Here is a 25703-nt window from a genome sequence, read left to right as displayed (position 1 = left end):
CTGTAAAGGGTTCGAAACGTCGGGATGTATTATAAATTCAATATACGCGATATAATCCGTTTTCATAGTTTTATTTCATGGGGAATTTTTATTTTTATACTTTTTAAATTCCGTTCCGTAATCCGCTTGTATGGGAAGGTGAAATTCGGCCGAGCTTGCCGGGGACTATAATTTTAACGAACGAATCTAACTATCGATTAGCTTCGCTAAAGTTATCTTTAATTAAATAAACTTACAGGATCGTCGAGAATCTCTTCTATCCTAGTGTAGATGTCCTTCCCACGCTTTTGCCGCACCAGCAGGTAGATGTTCTCCACGCCGGGGCACGAGCGGAGAAGCTTCTCCATGAGAACCTTGCCGAGGAAGCCTGGAGAAGAATGGAGAACTTTAATCAGTGGATGTAGGTAGTAGGTAGTTACACTACTTAAGGGGCCCACTGATTAACAGTCCGCCGGACGATATCTGTCAGTTAGAACAAAAATTTGACAGTTCCGAACAACCACAGGCCGATATCGTCCGGCGGACTGGTAATCAGTGGACCCCTTTATACTTTTTGTAGTGACCCTACATTATGCGTGGTCCGACACGCACTTGACCGATTTATTTCATAGGTAGGTAACTAGCTCTCACAAAAACGTGAAATTGTGCCTAGATCTTATTGAACCTTTAATTTTTACACTATAATCAAAGATATATGTCAGGGGTCACCAAATGGCGGACCGCGGTCCGCATCCGGACCGCCGACGTTTTTAAGGTTCCGTACCCAAAGGGTAAAAACGGGACCCTATTACTAAGACTCCGCTGTCCGTCTGTCTGTCACCAGGCTGTATCTCATGAACCGTGATAGCTAGACAGCTGAAATTTTCACAGATGATGTATTTCTGTTGCCGCTATAACAACAAATACTAAAAACATAATAATATAAATATTTAAATGGGGCTCCCATACAACAAACGTGTTTTTTTTTGCTGTTTTTCCGTAATGGTACGGAACCCTTCGTGCGCAAGTCCGACTCGCACTTGGCCGGTTTTTTATTTTTTTGCTTATGTGACAAACGGACCGCGATGGTTATTTTATTCTAAGAACCGGACCCCTGAAGAAACTAATTGGTGACCCCTGATATATATTATTCCGTATAAAATAAGTAAAGTCTCATATATTAGGGTCAGGCATCATTTGTATTTGTGCAATAAAGTTTAAAAACACATCATTTTTCGTTCGTTTAACATAAATTTTTGAAAAAAAAATTTTTCTTCAAATTTCACCGATTTGTCTGACGAACGGAATAAGTTCTAATGGAAAGTATACAACTTGTACAACATGAATAAATTAGGTTGCCTATGTTTTTCCGGTCACTATTATGAGGTTGCCGTGTTTAAACAGGTGAGTTAAAATCGATAATTACCTTTAAACCTACAACTATCTCATGAATTGGCGTAGGCACAAATTTTTACGAAAGCAACTGCCATCTGACCTTCCAACCCGGAGAGGAAACTAGGCTAGGCTAGGGAAATGGGATAAGTCCGGTTGTGTTGCAATTATGTAATATTATGACGATCACTTCCTGCGATCAGATGATCGATTAAACGAGATTATAGGTACATTGTTTACTTATTTAGAAATTAGGCCGAGGATAGTGAAAATATAAGGTCGAGTTTCAGTTGTTTACAATCATCTGACTGACAGTCTTTGATAGAGAAAGATAGTCTTATTGCGATACCTATAAGAGGAAATAGAAAATAGTGCCATGCTTTGTCCTTATCACCGACCGGGTTTTTTTTATGGTCGGGTTATGGCAGCATAGGTAGGCGATGGCGAAATACCGAAATCCCATCAAAAAAACATTATTAGGAATTAAACGAACTTACCTGTAAGTGAAGTTCGATTCTAATTATATGAACCGCACAAACTTAAAAATATGCAAGTCTCGCAACCCAGTTCTTCTACTACAAAAAAGTTTTGAGATGTAATGTGATACCAAGTCGGTTATTTTAGTCAATGCCAGGGGGTGTTAAAACCGTAACAATATTAGTTACTTACCTTTATTTTTTTTAATACATATAATTACTTGGCAATCGCACACAGTGCTTTACTTTGCTCCACAGACCACCCCCTACTTTGCTCAAACTGTATGTCATTATTAGGGCTAGCGCTATGTTCAATTAGGATTATTTCAAATATTTACGAATTAAAATCAATTTTTTAACATGCAGATACGTCTGCGAGCGACATACATAAGGGAAGGAATGGAAAGATTTGCAAGGTTCTGGGCTTCCGTAGTTCAATTGGTTAAGAGCAACGCACGGATTGCGGAGGTTGCGGGAAATCCTGCCGGAAGTGTAACTTTTTCCATTTTTTCCTTTAATATAAAATTTGATTTACGTATTAAACTTATGTCATTATGTAGCCGTGCGATTGCCAAGTCATAAAAAAAAACAAATATCTAAATCATGGAGACTGTATAAAGGAGCCAAATCTCTATGTATGAAAAGTGTCCATCAAAAAACAGTAATTAGGCGGCGCCACCATACACCGAAATACTACCAAAAACAACCTACGTAATTTGGTCGGGTTATTTGTTGCCTTATATGGTTCATGTTATACTCATGTCCCAGAGCCTAACTAGCGCCACCGGAGAGATTAGGAACTATTATTTAAAGCTTAACGCGGTCACTTTTACAACTATTCTGCCATAAGAGATTGCGATCCTTTCTTTACCATCCATAATCTAAATTAAAAATTAAATTTTATTTCTTATTGCCACATCGCTCAGAAGAAAGATTTAGTGAAGAGATAAGATATAAAATATATAAAAAAATTAAAAACGACATAATACACATACATACACGACATTGTAGACAAAATAGGGCCTATACCACTACAACTAGATTGGCACATCGTAAGTACCCGTTTTAAAACGATATCCGCCAAAATAAGAACATTAAAAACACAATGTTTAAGAAAAAAACAGACCTAAGATACGGAACCCTTTAAAAAATCAAAGAAATATTTTTTACAAAACATCAAAAGTTAAAATGCATCAACGTTGTGATAACCTGCGCGTGTAATATCTCTGGTGTTGCAGGCGTTCATAGGCTACGGTAACTGCTTACCATCAGGCGGGCCGTATGCTTGATTGCCACCGACGTGGTATAAAAAAAAAAAAAAAAAAACCTTGAACGAGGTCAAGGTCACCCAATTGGTGTAAAATTATGTTGTAATTAACTTAAAACCATTTGTCTCGGATTTTTTGTTGTATTCACTTAATAGTAAAGAATCCGCTCTATTGATCTTGTTAAAAAAGGCTTAAATATTTTTGTGTGGAATATTAAATTTCCGTTGCGTCACGTAGTTACTTACTTACGAGCATAACAGTACCCACTAGAACGTGACGATCCGGAACGAAAAAAAATGGATTTTTATAGTCTGGATTTTTCGATTGATAGCACAAATGATTTTGATTCAAACAAAGATAAATGTAAGATTGAAGACAAGGGAGACATTTTTGTACAAAAAAATATAGCCCGTAGAAAAAAACAGATTGAACTCACCTGTCGCACCGGTGATCATAATATTCTTCCCATCATAAAACTTTTGTATCTCAGTCAATTTCTTCTCATCTTTCCGACATTCTAAACACTCGTCGATATTTTTACTGCTCAAATTATTTATATTCTCCAAATTTCTGTTCTCTTGTTCCATGTTTCCGTTTACCTCTTGATTCCTGTCGATTGTCTGTTTAAAGTTCCTGCTCCCGTCCGCGCCTTCCTGTGCATTCCTGTTCTCTATTTTCATGTCCAGTGTTTCGATAATGTTACTATTGGTGTCGAGAGTCGCCATTGTGGAAGTTCAGCACATTCTGTGAACAAAAAAATGTACATTTAATTTAATCGCGAAGCGTCTGGTTGACGTAACTGGTGACCGAAGAGCTGGCGGCTTCCTCGCACAACGTATCAGCATTGCGATACAGCGAGGAAATGCCGCCAGCATCCTTGGTACAATGCCTCAAGGACCTATTTTAGATTTAAGCTAGTTATTAATTTCGTTTACGTAGTACCACTGTATCCGGCTGTACTCGGCGCCGTCGACTGGACAGAAACGGCTTTGGACAGAGTAGCATGGCGGTCTTTGGTGACGGAGGCCAAGATCCACTTCGGGTCGTCGCGCCACAGCAGTAAGTAAGTAAGTAAGTACACTGTATGTATCTTGTATGTAAATAAAGAATTTATTACCAAAGTCATTTGTACAATTACATATAGGTTTACCGATTAATAAATATTATTTAATTTAATGATAAGATTCAAAACTAAAGGGTTATGAAAATGATGCCAATTTGATAGGAAAAATGATAAATACCTATTGTTGAATAACCTAACCTCACACAGATTGCAAAAAAATACAGACTACAGAAAGTGTTTTTGTCCTTTCGTGCCTTTGGACGTTCTACACTATCTGAAGTTCAATTAGAACTAGGAGAAATCATAGCAGTGTGATGAGTGTGAGGTGTGAGTTGTTTTTATACGTGCAATATAAAAATTAAATATAGTAATCTTATGCATCCATGTATGTCACTTTATTACACATAAATAAGTTTACGCAAAGCAGACAAAACAAAGTAAAGAAATATTGCATTGCTTTGCAAACTGTAATAATTTAGTGTTGTAAATATATCATAGTTAGTACTTCTTATTTATGTGTAATAAAGTGACATACATGGATACATAAGAATACTATATTTAATATTTATATTGCACGTATAAAAACACACAAACAGCTAGTGCTGTAATTTAAATGTAATTAACTTTCATGGCGCATTAGTTTTACACTGTAATGTCATGTAAATGTGTTTTCAATAAATAAATAAATAAATTGACGACCGGTCTGGCCTAGACGACCGGTCTGGCCTAGTGGGTAGTGACCCTGCCTGTGAAGCCGATGGTCCTGGGTTCGAATCCCGGTAAGGGCATTTATTTGTGTGATGAGCACAGATATTTGCTCCTGAGTCATGGGTGTTTTCTATGTATTTATATATTATATATATCGTTGTCTGAGTACCCATAACACAAGCCTCCTTGGGCTTACCGTGGGACTTAGTCAATCTGTGTAAGAATGTCCTATAATATTTATTTATTTATTTAAAAAAATTAATTTATTTAAAAATAAATAAATTGCATGTACAAAGGCGAACTTATGCCTAAAGGGGATCTATTCCAGATAACCTTTGAGAAATGTGAAAGGAACAAACACTAAAAGGTGAAAGAAAACTTAAGGCTGACTGTGACGACCGGTCTGGCCTAGTGGGTAGTGTAGTGACACTGGTGACCCTGCCTGTGAAGCCGATGGTCCTGGGTTCGAATCCCGGTAAGAGCATTTATTTGTGTGATGAGCACAGATATTTGTTCCTGAGTCATGGGTGTTTTCAAAGTATTTCTATGTTTGGGGCTAGGTTGATCTGTGTAAGATGTCCCCTAATATTTATTTATTGATCCCATACTCGCATAACTTATATACCTAAGTTTTTTAGTATGACCTGTAAAGTCAGTATATGGTTGGTTATTATAATATTTCAACCTGTATATTGGCATCCCATATACATTTGCGTCATGGCATTACGTAGAGTCCAACAGATTCCCTCGATAATGTCGATGTCGTTTCCGTTTTTTACGTAAACGTAAAAACGTGCAGTTAATTGAGGTCAAGTGCACAACAATACAAAACATTCCGATGCCACCAGACGTCAAACAATACTGACGAAACTATTAAATATATTAAATGTAGTTTTGTCTGTTTGTGGATTTACTTTTACAAGCTCTTATTTAACTTGCAATGTTTGTTTGTTCGTAATATGTATCAAAGCGGATATAATTAGGAATTAAACGAACTTACCTTACCTGTAAGTGAAGTTCGATTCTAATTACATGAGCTGCACAAACTTCGAAATGATGTAAAATAACTTTTAGTAGGCGCTATCAGCGTGCCTATGATCATGACTTTTAGAGAGAGAGTAAAAATAAAAAAAAATCAACGAGAATTCACACTTTTTTATCACTTTTCCGAACGCACTTCCACCCCCGCGTCAGTGAGGCATCTGTCATCTCATTTAGTTTAGAGTACAAGCCAATAAGTCATAACACTTTCACTGCCAGTGACCCGCTTGGCGGATTCTCTATTCTTAGGCGCTAATAGCTACAAAGCGGAAACCACGTGTTATCAGCTTCGCTCGTAGCTCGCGCTGGCATTGAACATAATTCACTTTAAAACTAAAAATGAAGATTTATAAAAATACGATAAAATGTATTTAAATATGGATAAATGATTTTTAGACTGTATCCATCTATTACGGAGTTATATCTATCTTTGGTAGCATATAGCACAAACGTATTCTCACCCGACGCTATGTAACCAACCAATCCAACCATCATGTGACTTAAATAAATCTATTCTATTCTATTATATTCTATTTTATATGTGCTTACAAATATAAGTAGTATTTTCTATCTGAATATCTGACCCCATTCGAAAATATCGCTGCTATACTTACTAAACCTCGTATCTGCAACACTCATTTGATGACAAAAACACCCGTATTGCGAATGAAAGAAAAGCGACATTTCCATCAAATGATTGTTGCAGATATGAGGTTGAGTAAGTATAGCGACGATATATGATGTGTTAGATAGCATGGAATTATTTATTTATTTATTGATTAAAAAAATTACACAGCATTACAGTAGGTACTAATGCACTGCGAAATTTAGGACAGAAAGTAATACATACAAACAAGGTACAGTATACAATCTGGGACTAGGTATGACATTTTTTTTTTACACAAATTCAAAGAAACGAGGTATATACACAAAATAAAACAATATACAAAGAAATATTAATAACTAACTAAGGACGGACGGTCATCCATTGCCTCACAAAGGTTTTTGCATTCCTCACAAATTAGCCTCCAACTACCGGCAAAAACGTCACAGTCCGGAGCCGACTTGAGAAGTGCGTTGATGTAGTGCAATATTATACTTTGCCGCTTACACCTATGGTGTAACGTTACGCTAGGCCGCTCGACCGAAAAGATGCTTTAATTATATGTACCGCTATTTAGATGTTACACTACTTTGCTATTTCTTCACTGCAGAATCAAGTCTTCATCATTTACGCTACCAGTACCATTAACTGTACCCGTTTGTTTTATAAACCGGAGTTATATATAGATATACCTCATGTCATGTGCGAAGTTTCATTACAATCCAACACGTAGTTTTAAAATGAGAGCGGAACTACGTTTGTATGGGAAGGTGCAATTCGGCCGAGCTTTCCGGGTACTCTTAATGATGACATGGCCATGGCCACACTTTATCTTTGCAAATGCCATGCAAAGTTAGTTTGGTCCGACTCTACGCGAATTTTAGAAGCGTATTCTGTACCTAGTGTAGGTAAATTTCATTCGATACGGAGACGTAACGTATGAGTTTGTGTTAAGTGTCATTTTGTATGGGATTTTGAGTTTCCTAAACGTCCCGCAGGTCCGCAGGTGTATTTACATACATTAAATAAAATTATGGAAAAGGATTATATCGGTTCGGGATGTATTATAAATTCATTATACGCGATATAATTTGTTTCCATAGTTTTATTTTATGAGTAACTATCGCCGTAACCAAAGACAAATATTATAAATATGTAGGGTAGGGTAGGAAACAGTGGCTCAGCTCGAACAGTGGCTCAGTCGCCCCAATATCACCTCTATCATGTTGGAATTAGGTTGAGTGAACCACTGTACCCGGCTATTTTTTCCAAGCCACTGTTTCCTACCCTACCCTACTTATATACATTTTCAAGAACCTGTAAAATAAAACTATGAAATCGAATTATATGCCATATATTGAATTTATAATATCTTTCAATAACCAGTATCCAAAATAATTCAATATAATTTAAAAACTTTTAAAATTCACTTGTTATAAAGCTTGAAAGTCGGAACACCGCGCTGATGTACTAATGTACCTACATATATACGCAGGTCACGCAACAAGTTGTGTTATGTCATAAGTCATATGTAACCCGGCAGCGGGCCAAGGTCTCAGCGGTTGAATCTCTAACCACATTGTTACTATCATCGAGATATATTATATATACCACATCGGCGACAAACAGTGCAGTCACCGTAGCCTATGGAGACCCGCAAAACCAGGGTTGTAAGTGCATAAGTACGCTCTTTTCTTGAAGGTTTGAAGGTCGTATCGGTTCGGAAATACCGAAGGCGACGGTTATTTAGTAATATTCCGAATATAGCAGGCAATGGAGCTTAGTGAATTTTTCATATATCACATATAATGTGGTATTTACAAAGTTATTTACACGGTTACTTACATTAAATAAGTTTATTACATTAAGCGTTACATACAGATTATTATTACGCTGCACAAATTTCTTCAATGATGTATAATAACTTGTAGTAGTAGCGCTACCACGCAGCTTTTCGAAATTTGTGCAGCTAATATACTCGTAACAACATAGAGTAACTTATACTAGAGCGGTACTGTCATAGTAAATTTTGTAACCACAGTAAATTCACTGCCATCTATCGACACACTTTAAAACTAAAAATGAAGATTTATAAAAATACGATAAAATGTATTTAAATATGGATAAATGATTTTTTTTATTTGCATTAATTATTTTTATAATTTTGACCCATGTTCTTTCACTGATATGCATTAAAATTGTTAAATAACAAACGAAACCGTCAACGCCATCTATACGACAGTAGGCCAAAGCTAGTAGCGCCCTCTGAACGAGAATCAAATTTTCTTGATTTTCGAGGCACCTTTTTTCCTTAGACTGTATCCATCTATTACGGAGTTATATCTATCTTTGCTATAACCGTACAACGAGCTAGACAGACAGCCTGGCGATTAACATGAAAGTGAATGAAGTGGTAAATGTTACATCTCGTAATCCGAACGAGAAACGGGTTCCATCGATGCCAAGGTCCAGACTTAATAAAAAAAAAAATCTACTCGTCGACTGTTGGTACTTGGTACCAAGTTGAATTAAGATTTCGTATACCAAACTATAATTGCGTACTTTTCATGTATAGACTCCCAACTCAACTATAATATTCATTTCGATTGTAGACAACTATAAAAAAAAAACCAATCACGTACGTGCTGCCGCGCTTCCATAGAAAAGACATAAACGAGATACTTGTAATAGACAGCCATTGGACAAACCCTGGAATCCCACGTAGGGTTACTTCTCAGGAATGCTCCAACGTTAATATTTTTTTAATTAAAACAAAAAATAAAATTTGTGATTTGTTAGCTCTTGTAAATCGATAGCTAGACTTTACAAGAAGCACGTGGACTACCGGCCGTTGACTCCAAGATGGTGGTTAAACGCGCTTCAAAATTAATTCTCCATTTACTGCACACTACCACATTAGTTTACTGTATAATAAGCTATCGATATTACACTTTAAACAATATTAATGAGCAAAAAACAAAGTAATTAATCACGATGCTAACTATCAAGATGGCGCTCGAACCGGAACACCTCGACATCTTGTTCGAAAATGTGCGGCAATGATGACATTAGTCAAAAGTCAGAATCTTATTAATGTCATAAATAAAAAAGATAATCAATAAGGTCGAAGAAGGTTTCATACTATTTATTACCTTAGGAGCTACTAACACATACATGCTGCTCCAAAGTAAAAAATCGTAATTTATTTTCTTCGTAAGCGCTACACCGGTTGTTATGATACTTGGTATACTGATTCTAAATACCCTAATGCATATGTACATTTCGGCTTTGTCCAATGGCTAAGGACACCCTGTATACTTGTAACTAGAGAAAGTATTATTTTAGATAAATCGTAGATAAAGTATTGTGCACAATAGTGATATAATCAAGCTTTTCAATCGCGTACCATGGTACTCGACCGAAGAGCTCTAAGTATTATAATTATCACGATTGTATAAAATACTATTACCTAAGTTTTAATAAGTGTTACAATATGATAGTACCTATTTAGTGATTCTCTACTTTAAATCCGGATATTTATCCACAACATAATCATTTTAAATTTTAAATTTAATTTTAAGTTTTGTAGCAAATAAATCCAGAGGCCGCGGCTTCAAACAACGGCTCGTACCAATGACTTTTTCGGAACTTATACATGTACGATATCAATTGATATTTACCAGTCGCTTTTCTGTCCGGACTAATCCCAATAAGGCCTTGTTTCCCCTCTGGGTTGAAAGGTCAGATGGCAGTCGCCTTAGTAAAAACTAGTGCTTACGCCAATTCTCGGGATTAGTTGCCAAGCGGACCCCCCCCATGAGCTATGGCAATACGCAAGAAGAAGAGGAGGAAATAGTATTAAAAGTATTCTTAAAAAAAAATAGGTAATACCAACTTAGTAAGCTCAGGCGGTCATTTGACTAAAATTATATATGTATTTTCACTATAGGAATTTTTCTTACTCAAATCGTTAGTTTTTGGATTCTAATAATTTAAAACCAAATAACAAAACAAAAAAGCCCGTGCTAAAACGACCGTGACGATCCGGACAGTGCTACTGATTTTGAGGAAGAAAATCGTTATTTACAATAACCGGAACCAAATCTAAACTCTGATTTATAATTAAATTCCAATAATCTAACCTCACTTTTTCTCTTTTCCGTATATTTTAAGAAACTAAACAAAGCTAAAAGGATACAACTATATTTATTTTAAATGCTAGAGTATGCAAAAGGGAAATTTGAGTTTACTTCTTTACATATTTTCCATTATTACGAAAGAAAAAGGATTTGAGTGAGGTTAGTTTTTTGGAATTTAATTATTAGGAAAACCTGAGCCGCTTACGACTTTCTGGACACGTAAATCGCCCAGCGATAAGGAATTCACGGCACGGCCGGTTGTGTACTTGAGTGGGAGATATTTTGTTTTACCCGACGACAACTCTTATTGTAATTAGGTAATCTCACTTTTAACTTTATATAATTTTTATTTTTCCTATGTTTAAATGTAAAATGTATCCACGAATGCAGTGTCGATACAAACCCGATAGGGTTTCACGGCACTTTTCTGTCTGATATAGAATAAATAATAATAATAATAATTACAAATCAGAGTATATAAATCCATTTTTTAAAATAGGTAGGTAAATGGGAATATTTACCTACCTAGTACCTATTTTATACTGAATGTTAGTTGCATTAATATATTTTAGTATTTCCTTTGTGAAAATCACTTGAAAATTACTTGTCCAAAACGTGTTTAAAAAAATAGATTTAAATTCAATATAGTTTGATGAACTTTGAGTCCCCGGCAAGCTCGGCGCAATTGCACCTTCCCATACAAACGTATTTCCGCTCTCATTTTAAAACTACGTATTGGATTGTATTGAAACTTTTCACATACATGAGGTATATCTAGGTCTGTAATTAGTTTATATAGCTCCAGTCTATAAAACAAACGAAATAGAGCAAAAACAAGTTTTGTATGAAAAACTTAAATTCGCTATATGCTTTTAGCTATGGTATCGAAAGCTACATAAACTAATTACAGACATAGATATACCTTAATCCTATTGTAAGTACAAAGTTTCAGAGCAATCTAGCTAGTCGTTTTAAAATGAGAGCGGAACTACGTTTGTATGGAGAACAGAGCTTGCCGGAGACCCTTATGCGCTGAATTTGAATAACTAACTGACTGAGAAACTGTTTAACTGTTTGACGCTTAAAACTTGACGTTTGTACTTAATAATTTTAATTTTGATAATATTTTTATTTATATAAAGTATTTTCCTTTGATATGCATGAACTGTGTCAATACAAACAATTTTCACCTGCCCTAAGACCTAAGGCCGATCATATCATGGGTCCATAATGTAGGGTAAGGTAGGAAACAGTGGCTTGGAAAAAAAATGCCGGGTACAGTGGCTAACTCAACCTAATTCCAACATGATAGAGGCGATATTGGGGCGACTGAGCCACTGTTCGAGCTGAGCCACTGTTGCCTACCCTACCCTACACTTAATAATATCTACTGTACTGTACCATATGTTCTCGTGAATAAACTTTCATTTCATTTCTTACTAAATACAGGTAAATAAGTAATTTTCAATAACAAAGAAATCCGAGTAATTAAGAATTAGAAGCTAAGTCCACTAAAAATACTTCAACAAGGGATCTACAAGCCTATATGGACGGATTTAAGGAACCAGAAGCGCAGGATTACTAGAAACCAGCTAAGTTCCCATCCACTCCCTTTGTTATAAGTGCCTACTTAGGTATATATCATTTCAAAATTACTAGTGTAATCTTATTAAAACTAGACCACAACTTAAATCATACCTTATTTACATAATAAGCAGTGAATTTAAATACGAATCCTCATAAAGTGCAACTATAGATATCTACTTAGCCATCGTTATCTAGTTGCAGTTAACGGTAAAAATCACATGTTTACGCCGTCAGTACTAGTTGCCGGCTTATCGCAATTACAACTAAATTAACTAGAAATCCTTACCTATTGTGATCAAAGTGCAGTTATTTAAACTTCTAGTGCATAAAACAAGAGTATTACATATACATTTTCAATAAATACAACTAGTGTTCAAAGATATTATTTAGACCAACAAAGATAATAGTGCAAATAATCTTAACCTAAAATTACTAATTACGAGTAAGTGTTATTTACATTCATTTCCTGTTGATTGTTTTTGCATTGCAGTGTCGTTTGTGGAGGTGAAAAATGACTGAAGCCATTTTAAAAGAAAATATTAAACGTCGTGGTACTTGTAAGGCTCAGTTAACTAATTTCAATACCTATTTGAGTGAATTACCAGGAAAAATAACTCCTCATCAAAGGTTTGAGCTCGAGCTGCGCATTTCGAGGTTGGAATTAGTGTTTAATGACTTCCATGACGTACAATTACAGATCGAATGTGCCCATGAGGATGCTGCCGAGCAATACAACCAGCGAAATACTTTCGAGGCAACGTACTACAGCAGCATCGCTCGCGCCCAGCTCCTGCTGAGCGAGGCGGAGGGACCTGCAGTCAGTAATGCTAAATCGTCACCAGCCGATATGCAGGTGACGGATATGAAGCGCACAAAGGTAAAATTGCCTGAAATAAATCTCAGTAAGTTTGATGGTACGTACAGTCAATGGTTGGAGTTTCGTGACATGTATGAATCTATGATTCATAATGATACTAGCTTATCCGATATTACGAAGTTTCATTACTTACGATCTTACTTAGAAGGCAGTGCATTGCTCGTGATTAAATCAATCGAATTTAGCGCATCGAACTACCAAATTGCATGGGAGCTTGTGTGTGACAGATACAATAATAAACGCTTACTTATATCGAATCACGTTAAAGCCTTATTTAACGTATTTGCAGTGCAAAAAGATACAGCTTTTCAGTTACGCAGGTTAATTGATACTTTCATAAAAAACCTAAAGTCCTTGCAAATATTAAAGGAACCAGTTGATAAGTGGGATACATTGTTGACTTACATTGTGTGTACCAAGCTCGACACCCAAACATTATTTGAGTGGGAAAAATACAAATTAACATTAGAAGGCGATTCTAACACATTTGACGACTTGGTCAAATTTGTTAGGATGCGGGCCGATTTACTAGAAACTCTCGAGCAAAGAAATGTTAGGCAAGAGAAGCCGCGAGCCTTGCTCACTTATGATTCACCTACTAAAACGAATATTACCAATAATAATAAAAAATCGTGTCCTGTATGCAATTCGAGCGTTCACACCATTTACAATTGCAAAACATTTCTAGATTTGAATGCAAAAGATAGGGAAAACAAGGCCCTAGGTTTAAATCTGTGTCTCAATTGTCTCCGCCACGGGCATCCTACCAATAAGTGTCGTTTAAGCCCGTGCAGAATTTGCAAAAAAAAACATAACACTATTATGCACTCGACTACACCGACTGCGCGTGACAACAACGCGCCGAGTACCTCGGTACCTAGCACAAGCGGTCTCGCACTGCCCGTCGCGGTCGCGCCACCTGCGCCCGCGCCGGCCGCACCGGCCGCGTCTGCGCCTGCTGGCCGGGCGGACGGCGCGACCACCGCACCTGCGCCTATTGGCCTGGTTTGCGCCGAGCCGGAAGAAGGGGTATTGACAACAGCTATAGTTGACGTGCGCGCTGCTAATAATAACACTTATCCAGTACGTATTATGCTAGATTGTGGTAGTACAACAAATTTTATAACTGAGCGGTTGTGCACAGAGTTGAATCTGGAAACGAAAGACGTTTTAATTTCGATAACAGGAATAAACGAACATGAATCTATTTTAAATAAAACTTGTACGGTTAATTTAATATCAAAATACAGTGATTATTCTATTGAAATAAGCTGTACTGTCATACCTGTCATAACTAGGCCGTGGCCATGTGAACCAATGAATATTGAAGCATTCAATATACCCAAAAACATCAAGTTGGCTGATCCTAATTTTTATGAAAAGTCCAATATTGACATCCTACTAGGGAACAAGATATTTTGGGGTTTATTAGGCTCAGAACAAATCGACTTAGATAATACAAATTTAATTTTGCATGAAACAAAATTCGGTTGGGTCCTAGGAGGCGCGGAACCAGGCATGACTGACATATGCGGGTTTGCGCATGCACAAAATATCACAAGTACACAATTACAAAACAAAATTAACATAGAAAATTGCACTATACAAAAACAATTAGCAAGGTTTTGGGAACTAGATTCCATAACAAATGATTCTACGTCTTTGAGTGTAGAGGAGATGGAATGTGAACAAAGCTTTGTACAAAACACGACACGTTTACCTGACGGTCGATTTTTACTTACCATTCCACTCAAAGAATCGCCTACCGTATTAGGTGATAGCTATTGCTTAGCAAAGCAAAGGTTTCTTTCTTTAGAAAATAAACTACAAAAAAACCCTAGCTTAAAAGAATCCTACACAAAATTCATTCATGAATATATACAGTTAGGTCACATGAGTGAATCACATAACGATAGGTCGCAAATTACCTATTTTGCGCCACATCATGCTGTGTTAAAAAGCGACAGTATCACTAGCAAATTAAGGGCTGTTTTCGACTGCTCAGCTAAATCGTCATCTGGCTACTCGTTCAATGATTTGCAGCAAGTTGGCCCGACTATACAAGACGATTTGTTTTCAATTTTAATGCGTTTTAGACAGCATGATGTGGCCTTGACTGCAGATATCGCAAAAATGTATCGCCAGTGCGACGTCATTGAATCGCAACGACCTTTGCAACAAATATTGTGGAGGGACGACCCCTCCCAACCTATAAAAACCTTTCAATTAAATACCTTGACTTATGGTACGTCGTCGGCGGCTTTTCTGGCCATCCGCTGTTTACGACAATTATCAATTGAGTGTGATGATCCTATTATAAAAGAAATCATAGCTAGGGATTTTTATGTCGATGACCTTATCACCGGGTGCTCCTCTGCGGAGGGCGCCACTAGGATCTACACAAAACTTACAGAAGTTTTGAATAGTGCTTGTTTTCCACTGAGAAAATGGAGATCAAACGACACTAGCGTACTTCAAAATATAGCTAATGACAAGACTGTAGACGCCGAAGGAAACCTGGACCTATGCCCTGAGCATAGTTCCAAGGTTTTAGGCATTACCTGGAACAGCATCTCCGATAGCTTGTGCATCATAACCAATGTAGACCTTAAGGGCTCTGTCACTAAGCGCAGCATATTGTCAACTATCTCTAAGATTTTTGACCCTTTAGGTTTAGTCGCACCAACTGTTTTAGAAGCCAAGGTCATGATGCAGAAGTTGTGGTTGCACCAGTTATCGTGGGACTCAGCTGTCCCTGATGACATTAAAGATGTTTGGCAAGCTTTTGTGCTCACGTTGCACAACCTCAACGAGGTACAAATCCCCAGACACGCAATATGTCACAGTCCTGTCAATTTACAACTACATATCTTCGTGGACGCATCCGAAGTAGCCTATGGTGCTTGTGCATACGTGCGTTCAACAAACGAAAACAACGAAGTGACTGTTAACTTGCTGTGCTCAAAGGGGAAAGTGGCCCCACTTAAACCATTGACCACCCCCCGTCTGGAATTATGCGCAGCCCTACTAGGTTCTCGGTTGCTAGACAAGATTTTGACATCCATGAGACTGCAATTTGACAGTTGCTTTCTGTGGTCTGACTCAACTATTGTATTGTGTTGGTTGAGCATGCATCCAAGTAAGTTGCAAACATTCATTCGTAACAGAATAGCAGAGATACAGTCCACTTGTGCCAACCATACTTGGAGACATGTTCCAACCAACGAAAATCCCGCAGACCACATTTCACGTGGATTGACAGCCAACGAAATAGTGCACAACCAGTTATGGTGGAACGGTCCACAATTTTTATCCCAACCAGAGCACTCATGGCCTCAATTAAAATCAGAACTAAATAGTAGTAACTTACCTGAAGTCAAAACCCAAAATACATGCCTGGTAGTCAATTCCGGCACGGATGAGCCATTTCCCTTTAACAAATTCTCAGACCTGAAGCGCATGCAACGCACGTTTGCTTATATTGCACGATTCATTCACAACACGCGCTTTAAGTCCAACAAAAGAAATGGCCCACTCAGTGCTGAGGAATTAGACAATGCATTAAAACATTTAATATTAATTTCACAAAAGGAATCGTTTCCCACAGAATATACTAAGTTGAAATCGGGAACGTCCATCAAAAAATCTACAATTTCGTCACTGAACCCGTTCATAGACACAAATGATTTCAATTTAATTAGGGTAGGTGGCAGATTGTCGAATTCGGATTATGAGTATGACAAGGTTCATCCGATTCTATTAAGCAAAAATCATCGTATAACTAAATTGTTATTCGAATGTCAACACAAAGCTCTCATGCACGCCGGTCCTCAGCACTTGCTTTATTCGGTAAGGGAACGGTATTGGCCTATTGGGGGACGCGGTATAGCGAGATCAATTTCACACCAATGTGTAACTTGCCGTCGTTTTGGTGGTCGTACCGTAACTCCAATCATGGGCAATCTACCCAAACAAAGACTTCAACCAGGCTCTCCGTTTTTGGAAGTCAATGTGGACTACGCTGGGCCCGTAATGATGGCTAATCGTAAGGGGCGTGGTTGTCGTCTCATAAAGGCCTATATTTGTATCTTTGTGTGCTGCAAAACTAAGGCCATACATATCGAGCTGGTGGGCGATTTGAGCACAGCTAACTTTATTGCCGCTCTCAAGAGGTTTATTGCTCGCAGAGGAAAACCTTTAGACATATTTTGCGATAATGGCTCGAACTTTGTAGGAGCGGCTAACGAGCTCAAACCTTTTATTGCACAAAACGCTTCTGACATTTCAGACGCTATAACTTCAGAATCAATAAATTTTCATTTTTTGCCTCCATATGCGCCACACTTCGGTGGCCTACATGAGGCCGGTGTACGATCTATAAAACATCATTTGCGCCGCGTACTAGGTTCGGCTAACCTAACTTATGAGGATTTGTATTCTACACTGACTTATATAGAGGCACTTTTAAATTCTCGACCCTTGACCCCACTTAGCTCGGACCAGAATGACCTATTGCCACTCACACCTGGCCACTTCATAATCGGGCGAAGTATGACAGCGATCCCGGAGGTAGATCTCACTTCACGTACCAGATTAGTGGACAGATACCAGAAGATCCAGCAGCTACGCCAGCACTTCTGGGCACGTTGGCAACTGGAGTACATCAGCGAACTTCAGATCCGAACTAAATGGAGGCAATCGACGAACGGGCAACTAAAGATTGGGACCCTCGTCGTTATTAAAGATAAGCAACAGCCTCCAATAAAATGGCTCCTAGGGAGAATACAACGAGTCTTCCCAGGGCGCGACGGTGTTACCCGAGTCGCAGAAATTCAAACTGCCACTGGGCTGCTGCGCAGAGATTTTACCAAGATCTGCCCCTTACCTGTGGACACTGCAGTTGAAGACGATACTTCAAGGTCCGCCGGCATGTCGCGTACCACTCCAGCAGGGCGACCGCGGGGTGAGGTGCGAGCGGGGGGGCAGCCAAGTGACCGATGACTTGCCAACTAGCCACCGCGGCCATAACTCGGTTCCGTTGCATTTGTAGATATTTTTATATCATTAAACTCATAGTATAATTATTATGGAGTTCATATTTAGCATCCAAACATCAGGATAGCCCCTCAACACCAAATTCCTGTTGTACATACCTATGTTTAACAAATAAATAATTTGGAATTTGAATTTGGAACATTAATTGTTTGCACAAACCAAAAATATTAACATTTAATTTAATTATTTCATGACTTAAAAGATTTGCGGTACTGAATTTCTGATAGTTTCAGCACATTTAATTAATATTTATCATATGATTATTGATTACTCCACTTTCCGTGTAGCTATTGCCGTTTCGCGAACCTACGTGATCAAATCAGTGTTGCAACGCGGAGGAGAGCAGAAAATCGATAAATAACACGTTTTCATATAGATAGGCACGTTTTTAACCGCCTGACAGACAAAGGGTTAATATATCAATCATATCGACGGTGGAAAAATAAAAAGTAGAAAATATTTTTTTTTTTTTATAAAAAAAATATCATTTATTTCAGGTCTTACAAACCCATATTTTAACACATTACAAAAATTACAAAAAGAAAAATAGAAAATAAAAAATTATTAATTATTTTCGGGGAATTTTTTACTGTAACATCAGAAATCACATCAATATACAAAAGTATAAAACAACAAAGAAATATAAACGTAAAAATAAATAAATAGTTCACGACGAAATGGTCTCAGCATAATGCTAACCCAAAAGTCAAAGGGGCTACCGTGAAAACCGAAATTCACAAATTGCGGGGATCTTTTTCTTTTACTCCAATGAAGGTGTAATTAGAGTGACAGGGAAAAATGCCCGCAATTTGCGAACTTCGATTTTCGCGGTTATAGCCCAGCGCTGCTGATCTTCCGGCGAGACCGTTTGTGGGCCCCGAACGCAGCTGTACGACACGGCCCTATTATAATACTGAACGCGACCATGTACCTTTGCTCCAAAATTTGTCATAAATTTTGATATTGAATTTAAATTTTGGAATTATTCTATGGTGGTAGGTATACTGTATACTCTGGCACAGAGACCTTGTTAGTACAAAAATGCGACAAATTTAAAAAATGTAGGCGCGAAGTATTGACTTCCCATAGAAAATTTTGGACCGCGAGCCAGGCGCAAATTACGTCAGTCATCGCCTCCCGGGCGAAAACTCGTATAGCGGTTAACGGCTATGTATGATGAACCCTCGTGAACGTCAGCTGCCGCTCCGTTAGTGGGTTGAGGAATGGCAGCCACCGAAGCGCGTAACACGGTCTTTCCACCGCGATACAACCGGCTGACGATTTTGTTTATTTACAATAGCATCTAAACTATCATCTAACAACGACGCGATGACGCCGATTGACTTTCCACTGCGATACAATCGGCTGACGATTTTGTTTATTTACAATAGCATCTGAACTATCATCTGACAAAGTATCAAGCGGGAGGCGATGACAAAAATTTTTTTATAGACTTTATTTGCTGCCATTCCTCAACCCACCAACGGAGCAGCAGCTGACGTTCACGAGGGTTCATCATACATAGCCGTTAACCACTATACGAGTTTTCGCCCGGGAGGCGATTGGTCATGAAATCTGTTCCTGGCCCGCGGTCTATTTGAAATATGCGCGTATTTCTACTGACTTTGCACATACAGTCGCCATCAGATATATCGGAGCGGCCGAGGTGCTCATAAATATCTGAACACGCACTGTAACGACTTGACAATAGAGGCGTGTTCAGATATTTGTGAGCACCTCGACCGCTCCGATGTATCTGATGGCGACTGTACAAAGACATGACGTATCTAGGTCTGTAATCTGTAATTAGTTTATATAGCTCTAGTATATAAAACGAACGAAATAGAGCAAAAACAAGTTTTGTATTTAAAAAAATCGCTGTTTTTTTACTATTGTATCTGAAGCTACATAAACTAATTACAGACCTAGATATACCTTATCCTATTGTAAGTTCAAAGTTTAAGAGCAATCTAGCTAGTCGTTTTAAAATGAGAGCGTAACTACGTTTGTATGGAGAACCGATCTTGCCGGGGACTCTTAAAAGAGCTCCTATGTTCACGTTCAGTCTTTATAAGCTGTATCTTCTGTGTTCATAATATAGCCTTTTTTATGATATAGGAGGCAAACGAGCAGACGATTCGCCTGATGGTAAGCGATTACCGCCGCCCATGGACACCTGCAACACCTGACAGCTTGCAAGTACGTTGCCAGCCTTTAAGATGGAAGTACACCGAGTACACTCTTTTCTTATGTTTTTCTTCTCTTTTGTTTTTTATGTGATTTCCTTTTTTCTTCAATCAAAAGGTTGCACTTTATTTTACCCAAAATATTCAAAACTACCGAAAAAACTATAGCTACAGCACGTTTTTCAAAAAAGCTCATATCATCCTTTATGTATCTAAATAAGAACGCTGTCGATATTTCAAAATAGTTAAATGCAAGCAAGACCGCGGAAGCGAGCCGAGAAAAATTGGGCAATACTATGTAATTTTACGTTACGATATCTCAGCATACATACCTACATACGCTTCATAAAAAACAACGGCACATTTCCGTACCGATGACTTTCACATTCGCAGAAAAAAAAAACACAACCGGGTTAGCCACAACAGCGGGAAAACTTACTTTTTAAAATCCAAAGTCACTGCACTAAATGTCACTGGCACAAATTCAAATTTCGAACACTGAACTGTCAATGAGAAAGCGCGCGAGCGTGTGCTATCATGGCGACGGACTGTTCGCAACCCGCCAAATTATGAGGTCAAAATGATCGTTGCATAACTATTTATTACATCGTATTACATAAAAATGGCCGCTGGGCTCGCTATTATGCAGTCAGCCGAATCTCACGGTTTTCTAGGTTACAACTCCGTTTATTTCGCGCGTTTAATTTTTAAGAGGCGAGTGCGTCGAGTCGGTTATGATATTACAGTTGCAGATTGACTATTGTGATCTCTTGATGTCCACCCCCCACTTCTGGCGGCGAAAGTGAGGGGGGGGGTCATCCGTAGTGGTAAGAATGTAGTATGCATATTAATTTTATTGTTGACGCAATCATAATGATTTGCGTGACTTTGCGACTGCCGATAGCGGTGAATGACATAGACTCAAGTTTTTACGTGTGCATTCTGCCAGTATCAGTAAATATAGTTGGTCAAACCAAATTGTCAGTAAATAAAAATTAAAAAACTATACTCATCCTTTTCTTTTGGGTGCTAGTAGTTAGTGTAAGCCAAAGATAGTATGATTCTCTCTGTCTATGTTTGAAATGAGGCAGTCCTTTGACAGACTTATTGGTAAACGGATATTGCAGCCTATGGACGCTTGCAACTCCGGCTAATCGTTGCTTTAGCTCTTCACTGGGTCCCTGCAAACTATACGTAATAGGCCGTGTAGTACGTATTTTTAATGTAAAAACGAAACGAAAAGTAAATTTACATCAGTTTGAAAATAGTTCGAGCGTCAAACTACTTCGGCAGAAATGATGCCTTTTATCCAAATTATACACTACTTTTCATTTCGAATCGAATACGAGGAAAGTAGAATACATGTTTTTTTTTAAATCATGACATGACTAATTTCAAATCATTTGATCCGTATTTTATATAAGCATTGCTTGAGGGTACTATCAATTAACCATTTAAGTAAAAGTATCGTTATTTATGTAATGGGGAGTTAAATATTAGAATGGAAATTGTATAACAAATCCATTTAAAACCAAATTTCAATTGCTTATCGTAAAAAAGTGAATAAAATCGTACTTGGAAAGTAAAATGCACTAGTGCAGAAACGTATCATTTTCTGCACACTTTTTAGAACAACAATGACCCTCTTTCAGAGCATGAGATATGAAAAGTACTTTACAGTACATATGGTGCTACTTTCTCGCACTAGTGCGGAAAGTGCACTTTTTGTGCATATGTCGAAAGTTTAAAGGGCCATATGTACTGTAAAACGTTGTTCGATACACGTGCGAATAGGTAATTCGCAACTCGTGTCGATTTAAAACACTCCCTGCGGTCGTGTTTTAATTTATCGCCACTCGTTTCGAATTTCCTCTTTTCCGCACTTGTATCGAAAATAACTATTCCCGCACTAGTCCGGTAATAAGCACTTTCTGTGCCTATGTCGAAAATGTACCTGCTATACAGTAAAACATTGTACGATACACGCGCGCCTAAACGAACCTACCTAATTCGCAACTCGTGTCGATTTAGAAACACTCCCTTCGATCGTGTTTTAATTTATCAGCACTCAGTGCGAATGTCCTACTTTCCGCACTTGTATCTTAAATAGGTAACTAATATAACTATTTTGACCGCCAGCATACAATCGACGTCTCATTCTCGTTTTAAAACGACATGCTAAAATATTGATATGAAAATGTAATATATTAGACACAAAAAATATATTGAAATGATAATAAAATAAATAAACACATCAAATTTTCAAAACTTAAGCTTTTTTTTTAAATTTCCAAAAAGGAAATACTTATATAAAAAAAATATTGTGTGGTTTTAGGAAATCACGATGCAAGTGAAACTTTTTTCAGATTGTAGGTATTTAACTGAAAATTTTCGAAAAATTATATATTTTAGTGAATATTATATAAAAAACGTTTTAGAGAGTGGAATGAAAATAACAAAAACATAATAGCAAAGTAAGTATTTACATTGCTTTCAATAAGATAATAAGAGCATATAAGTACCAAGTAGGTTGAATCTACCGCTTGCAGTGTCTGACTCTATATCCATTTTCATTGCGATAATTATGTAGCACATTAGGAGAATTTCGGGTAATATCGTCACGCCATCGCCACGCTCTGTAGCTCCGTACACAGTTTGCTCCATTCTTTAAAATTGATGTCATGATTCGGGTCCATCTTGTAGCTGAAGAATTTCAGGCATAGCTCTTATCTCTTGTATAAGCAGGTACCTCCAAAGATGCATGTGCTACTTCCTCCCACGTGCCTTTAGCGGAATCAAATCGCACTATTTTCTGCAGAATCTCATCGGACATGGTTGTCGTGAACAAAATTAAAATTGTCTTGAGGACTATACTTAAATATAATATTGGGATGCTAATTTCCCTATTTACATCATTCTCGTGTTTAATGCTTGCTCCATTTTTCTTTGGTAACACTTTAAAATTAATAGAGAAAAAAAGCTTATAAATATTTCTGTTTACGACATTTACTTTTGTGTGACAGTAAACAACAGCTGTTGCTAGGTTACAAAGTTTATCTAGATAAATATCAAAAATAATGACAAAAGACTATGAACTATAACTAGTATGTACAAGAATTAAAGTTGAATTTTACCAAAGAGGTTGATTTTACTAACGTACGTATCCATCACAGACCTAAAATTTATGCTTAGTATCCATACGTATCTATGTATTTTGAACACATAGATACGTAAGCACTAATTACACTATATGCGTAAGCAAAAGACCTAAAATTTGTCTGTGATTTTGACTGATTCTATTTGAATTTGACAGAAGCCCACCGTATTTAAGGTTTATAAGGTCTACTGTCCTTAAAATTGTGTATGAAATTACAAGGAAATATCAGCCTTAATGAATGAAGTATTGGATCCGTGATGTTCGAAAACAAAAAGTCGTATGCTTATTTTAAAGACTGAACTGATGAATGTACTCTAAGTACTAGAAATAAAGTAGAATTTGTGATTTTGATTTTTTTGTAAATTATTTGATTTCGAATTTTCATATACAGTGGATTCATTTATTATGACCTTGGTTGTAGCGACCATTCGGCTATAGCGACGTAAAATTCAAGTCCCGTGAATTTAAAGCATACTTTAGTACAAGATTCATGTGGATATAGCGACTTCGGGTGCACCAATGGTTTTTAATGAACTATTTGTAAAACGAACGAACTATTTAAAAAAAAATATAGTTGTAAAACGTTTTTAGAAATCCCATGCAGATATTGCGACAGTCGACATTTTGTTTACATCGACATACGGTTAGCAACTGCAGTGGTGACTTTGTGTTTATAGATTAACTATTATAGACAGCCCAAAAAATTTGGGGCGATAGAATAAAAATTTCACCTTAAAACAGGTTCAATTTTATTCGTTTTTTTTATATTTTATTAAAAAGACTACCTTTTAAACATTAAACGCAATATTTCACCATCGTAATCGCAATTTTCGTGCAGGACTCTACGCTGGCTTGCCAGAGAGGAGTCGTTAGAGCTATATGCTCCAGAGGTGAAAATGAACACGGCGGCAGTTTCAGGTTCAGGGGCCCATCTAGTCACCGCCTCGATAACGTGTAAAACATTGTTATGGCGGACACCTGTCCGGACATCTTTACAATAGCCCAATCTTTTGACCAGCCAAACTTCAAGACCATACCCGGCCCTCTTCTCCACTTTCTTCACTTTTCGAGGCAGGGGTTCAGGGTTAGAGCCGGTGTAGGGTTATTTGACGTTCATAAGCGCATTGTATAGGTAATATGCCTATTTGAATAATAAACTATCTTTATTTACAATAGCCCCTACGCCAGCTGGTACCGATTTACGGGTAGGTACCAGCCACCAGTACCAGTCACGGGTACAAATAGATGGTTTTACCAGTGAATGGGTTCTAGCTGGTGTACATAAAAAATGTCTAAAAGGGCCTCTGCGCTATTAGCTTCGGCCCCACGCATGCCTCCTAAAGGTCCGGGACCCCATGGTCCCGATAGTGTAACCCGTTCGAATTAAAAAAACCGCAAATCGATGTACAGGTTAGCCGTTTGGCACACGCATACTAGAGGTCAAAGCAAAATTTTTGACCCGCAGTTCCTAAAAAAAATCCCCGGGGGAGGGGGGGGGAGTGGTAAAACATTATTTTTTTTTCATTAGGATTTTTTATTTTTATTTTTCAATATTCAAAAATTATACACATGAAAAGTATAAAAAAAAAAACTTAAGGAAATTATTTTCAAAATTGCTGTCTTGCGGTTAGATATCAAGATATTACGTATTATTTATGGTATATTGTACAAAAAAAAAACAGTAAGGTACATATATTATATCGTATCTGAAGGATACAATCTTGATATTTTGTGTCAAAAACAAAACAAACTATACCAACTGATGAAAAGGCGCAGTTAAAGGGTTAAAGAGGTATTTCCCGTTCGATACATGGAGATTACGTATCATTTTATGATTAATATGTACCGTATCTGCAGTACAGTTCCATAAGTCTCACAAAATAGGTATTGAAGTAGAACTGTGTCAATTTGTAAAATTGAAAAATTAAAAAAAAAATGTTAATGATATTATTTTCAAAATTGCTTTCTTGGGGTTGGATATGAGGATATCACGTATCATTTGTGGTATATTGTACAAAAAAAAAATTAGCCATATCGTATCTGGAGGAGCCCATCAAACTATACCAAGTTTGATGGGCTCCTTTCGAAAATTCTTTTTGTTTTAATTTAAAAAAGGGCCGAAATGTAATGATGTAATATATTTTTAGAATCGCCTCAAATAGCCCTTTTGT

General features: G+C 37.4%; 3 protein-coding genes across 3 annotated transcripts in view; 1 reads left to right on the top strand and 2 right to left on the bottom strand.

The window, feature by feature from the left end:
- The window catches only part of LOC134753625 (fatty acyl-CoA reductase wat-like), a 41909-nt gene extending 20760 nt beyond the window's left edge, over positions 1–21149 (bottom strand). Inside the window, exons 1-3 of the mRNA XM_063689562.1 lie at positions 20815–21149; positions 3552–3859; positions 237–367 (exon numbers count right to left, since the gene is read on the bottom strand). Coding sequence (XP_063545632.1) covers positions 237–367; positions 3552–3840 — 420 coding nt within the window. The 5' untranslated portion in view covers positions 3841–3859; positions 20815–21149. The remainder of the gene's footprint in view (positions 1–236; positions 368–3551; positions 3860–20814) is intronic.
- The window catches only part of LOC134753608 (putative fatty acyl-CoA reductase CG5065), a 416745-nt gene that overhangs the window by 229031 nt on the left and 162011 nt on the right, over positions 1–25703 (top strand). The window lies entirely within an intron of this gene.
- Positions 1–25703, bottom strand: part of LOC134753609 (glucose-1-phosphatase-like) — a 147872-nt gene that overhangs the window by 107785 nt on the left and 14384 nt on the right. The gene's annotated exons all lie outside the window — the stretch shown is intronic.

This window comes from Cydia strobilella, chromosome 27, assembly GCF_947568885.1.
Source record: "Cydia strobilella chromosome 27, ilCydStro3.1, whole genome shotgun sequence".
Classification (NCBI taxonomy): Eukaryota; Metazoa; Arthropoda; class Insecta; order Lepidoptera; family Tortricidae; genus Cydia; species Cydia strobilella.
This window is presented reverse-complemented; position numbering and strand designations above follow the sequence as displayed.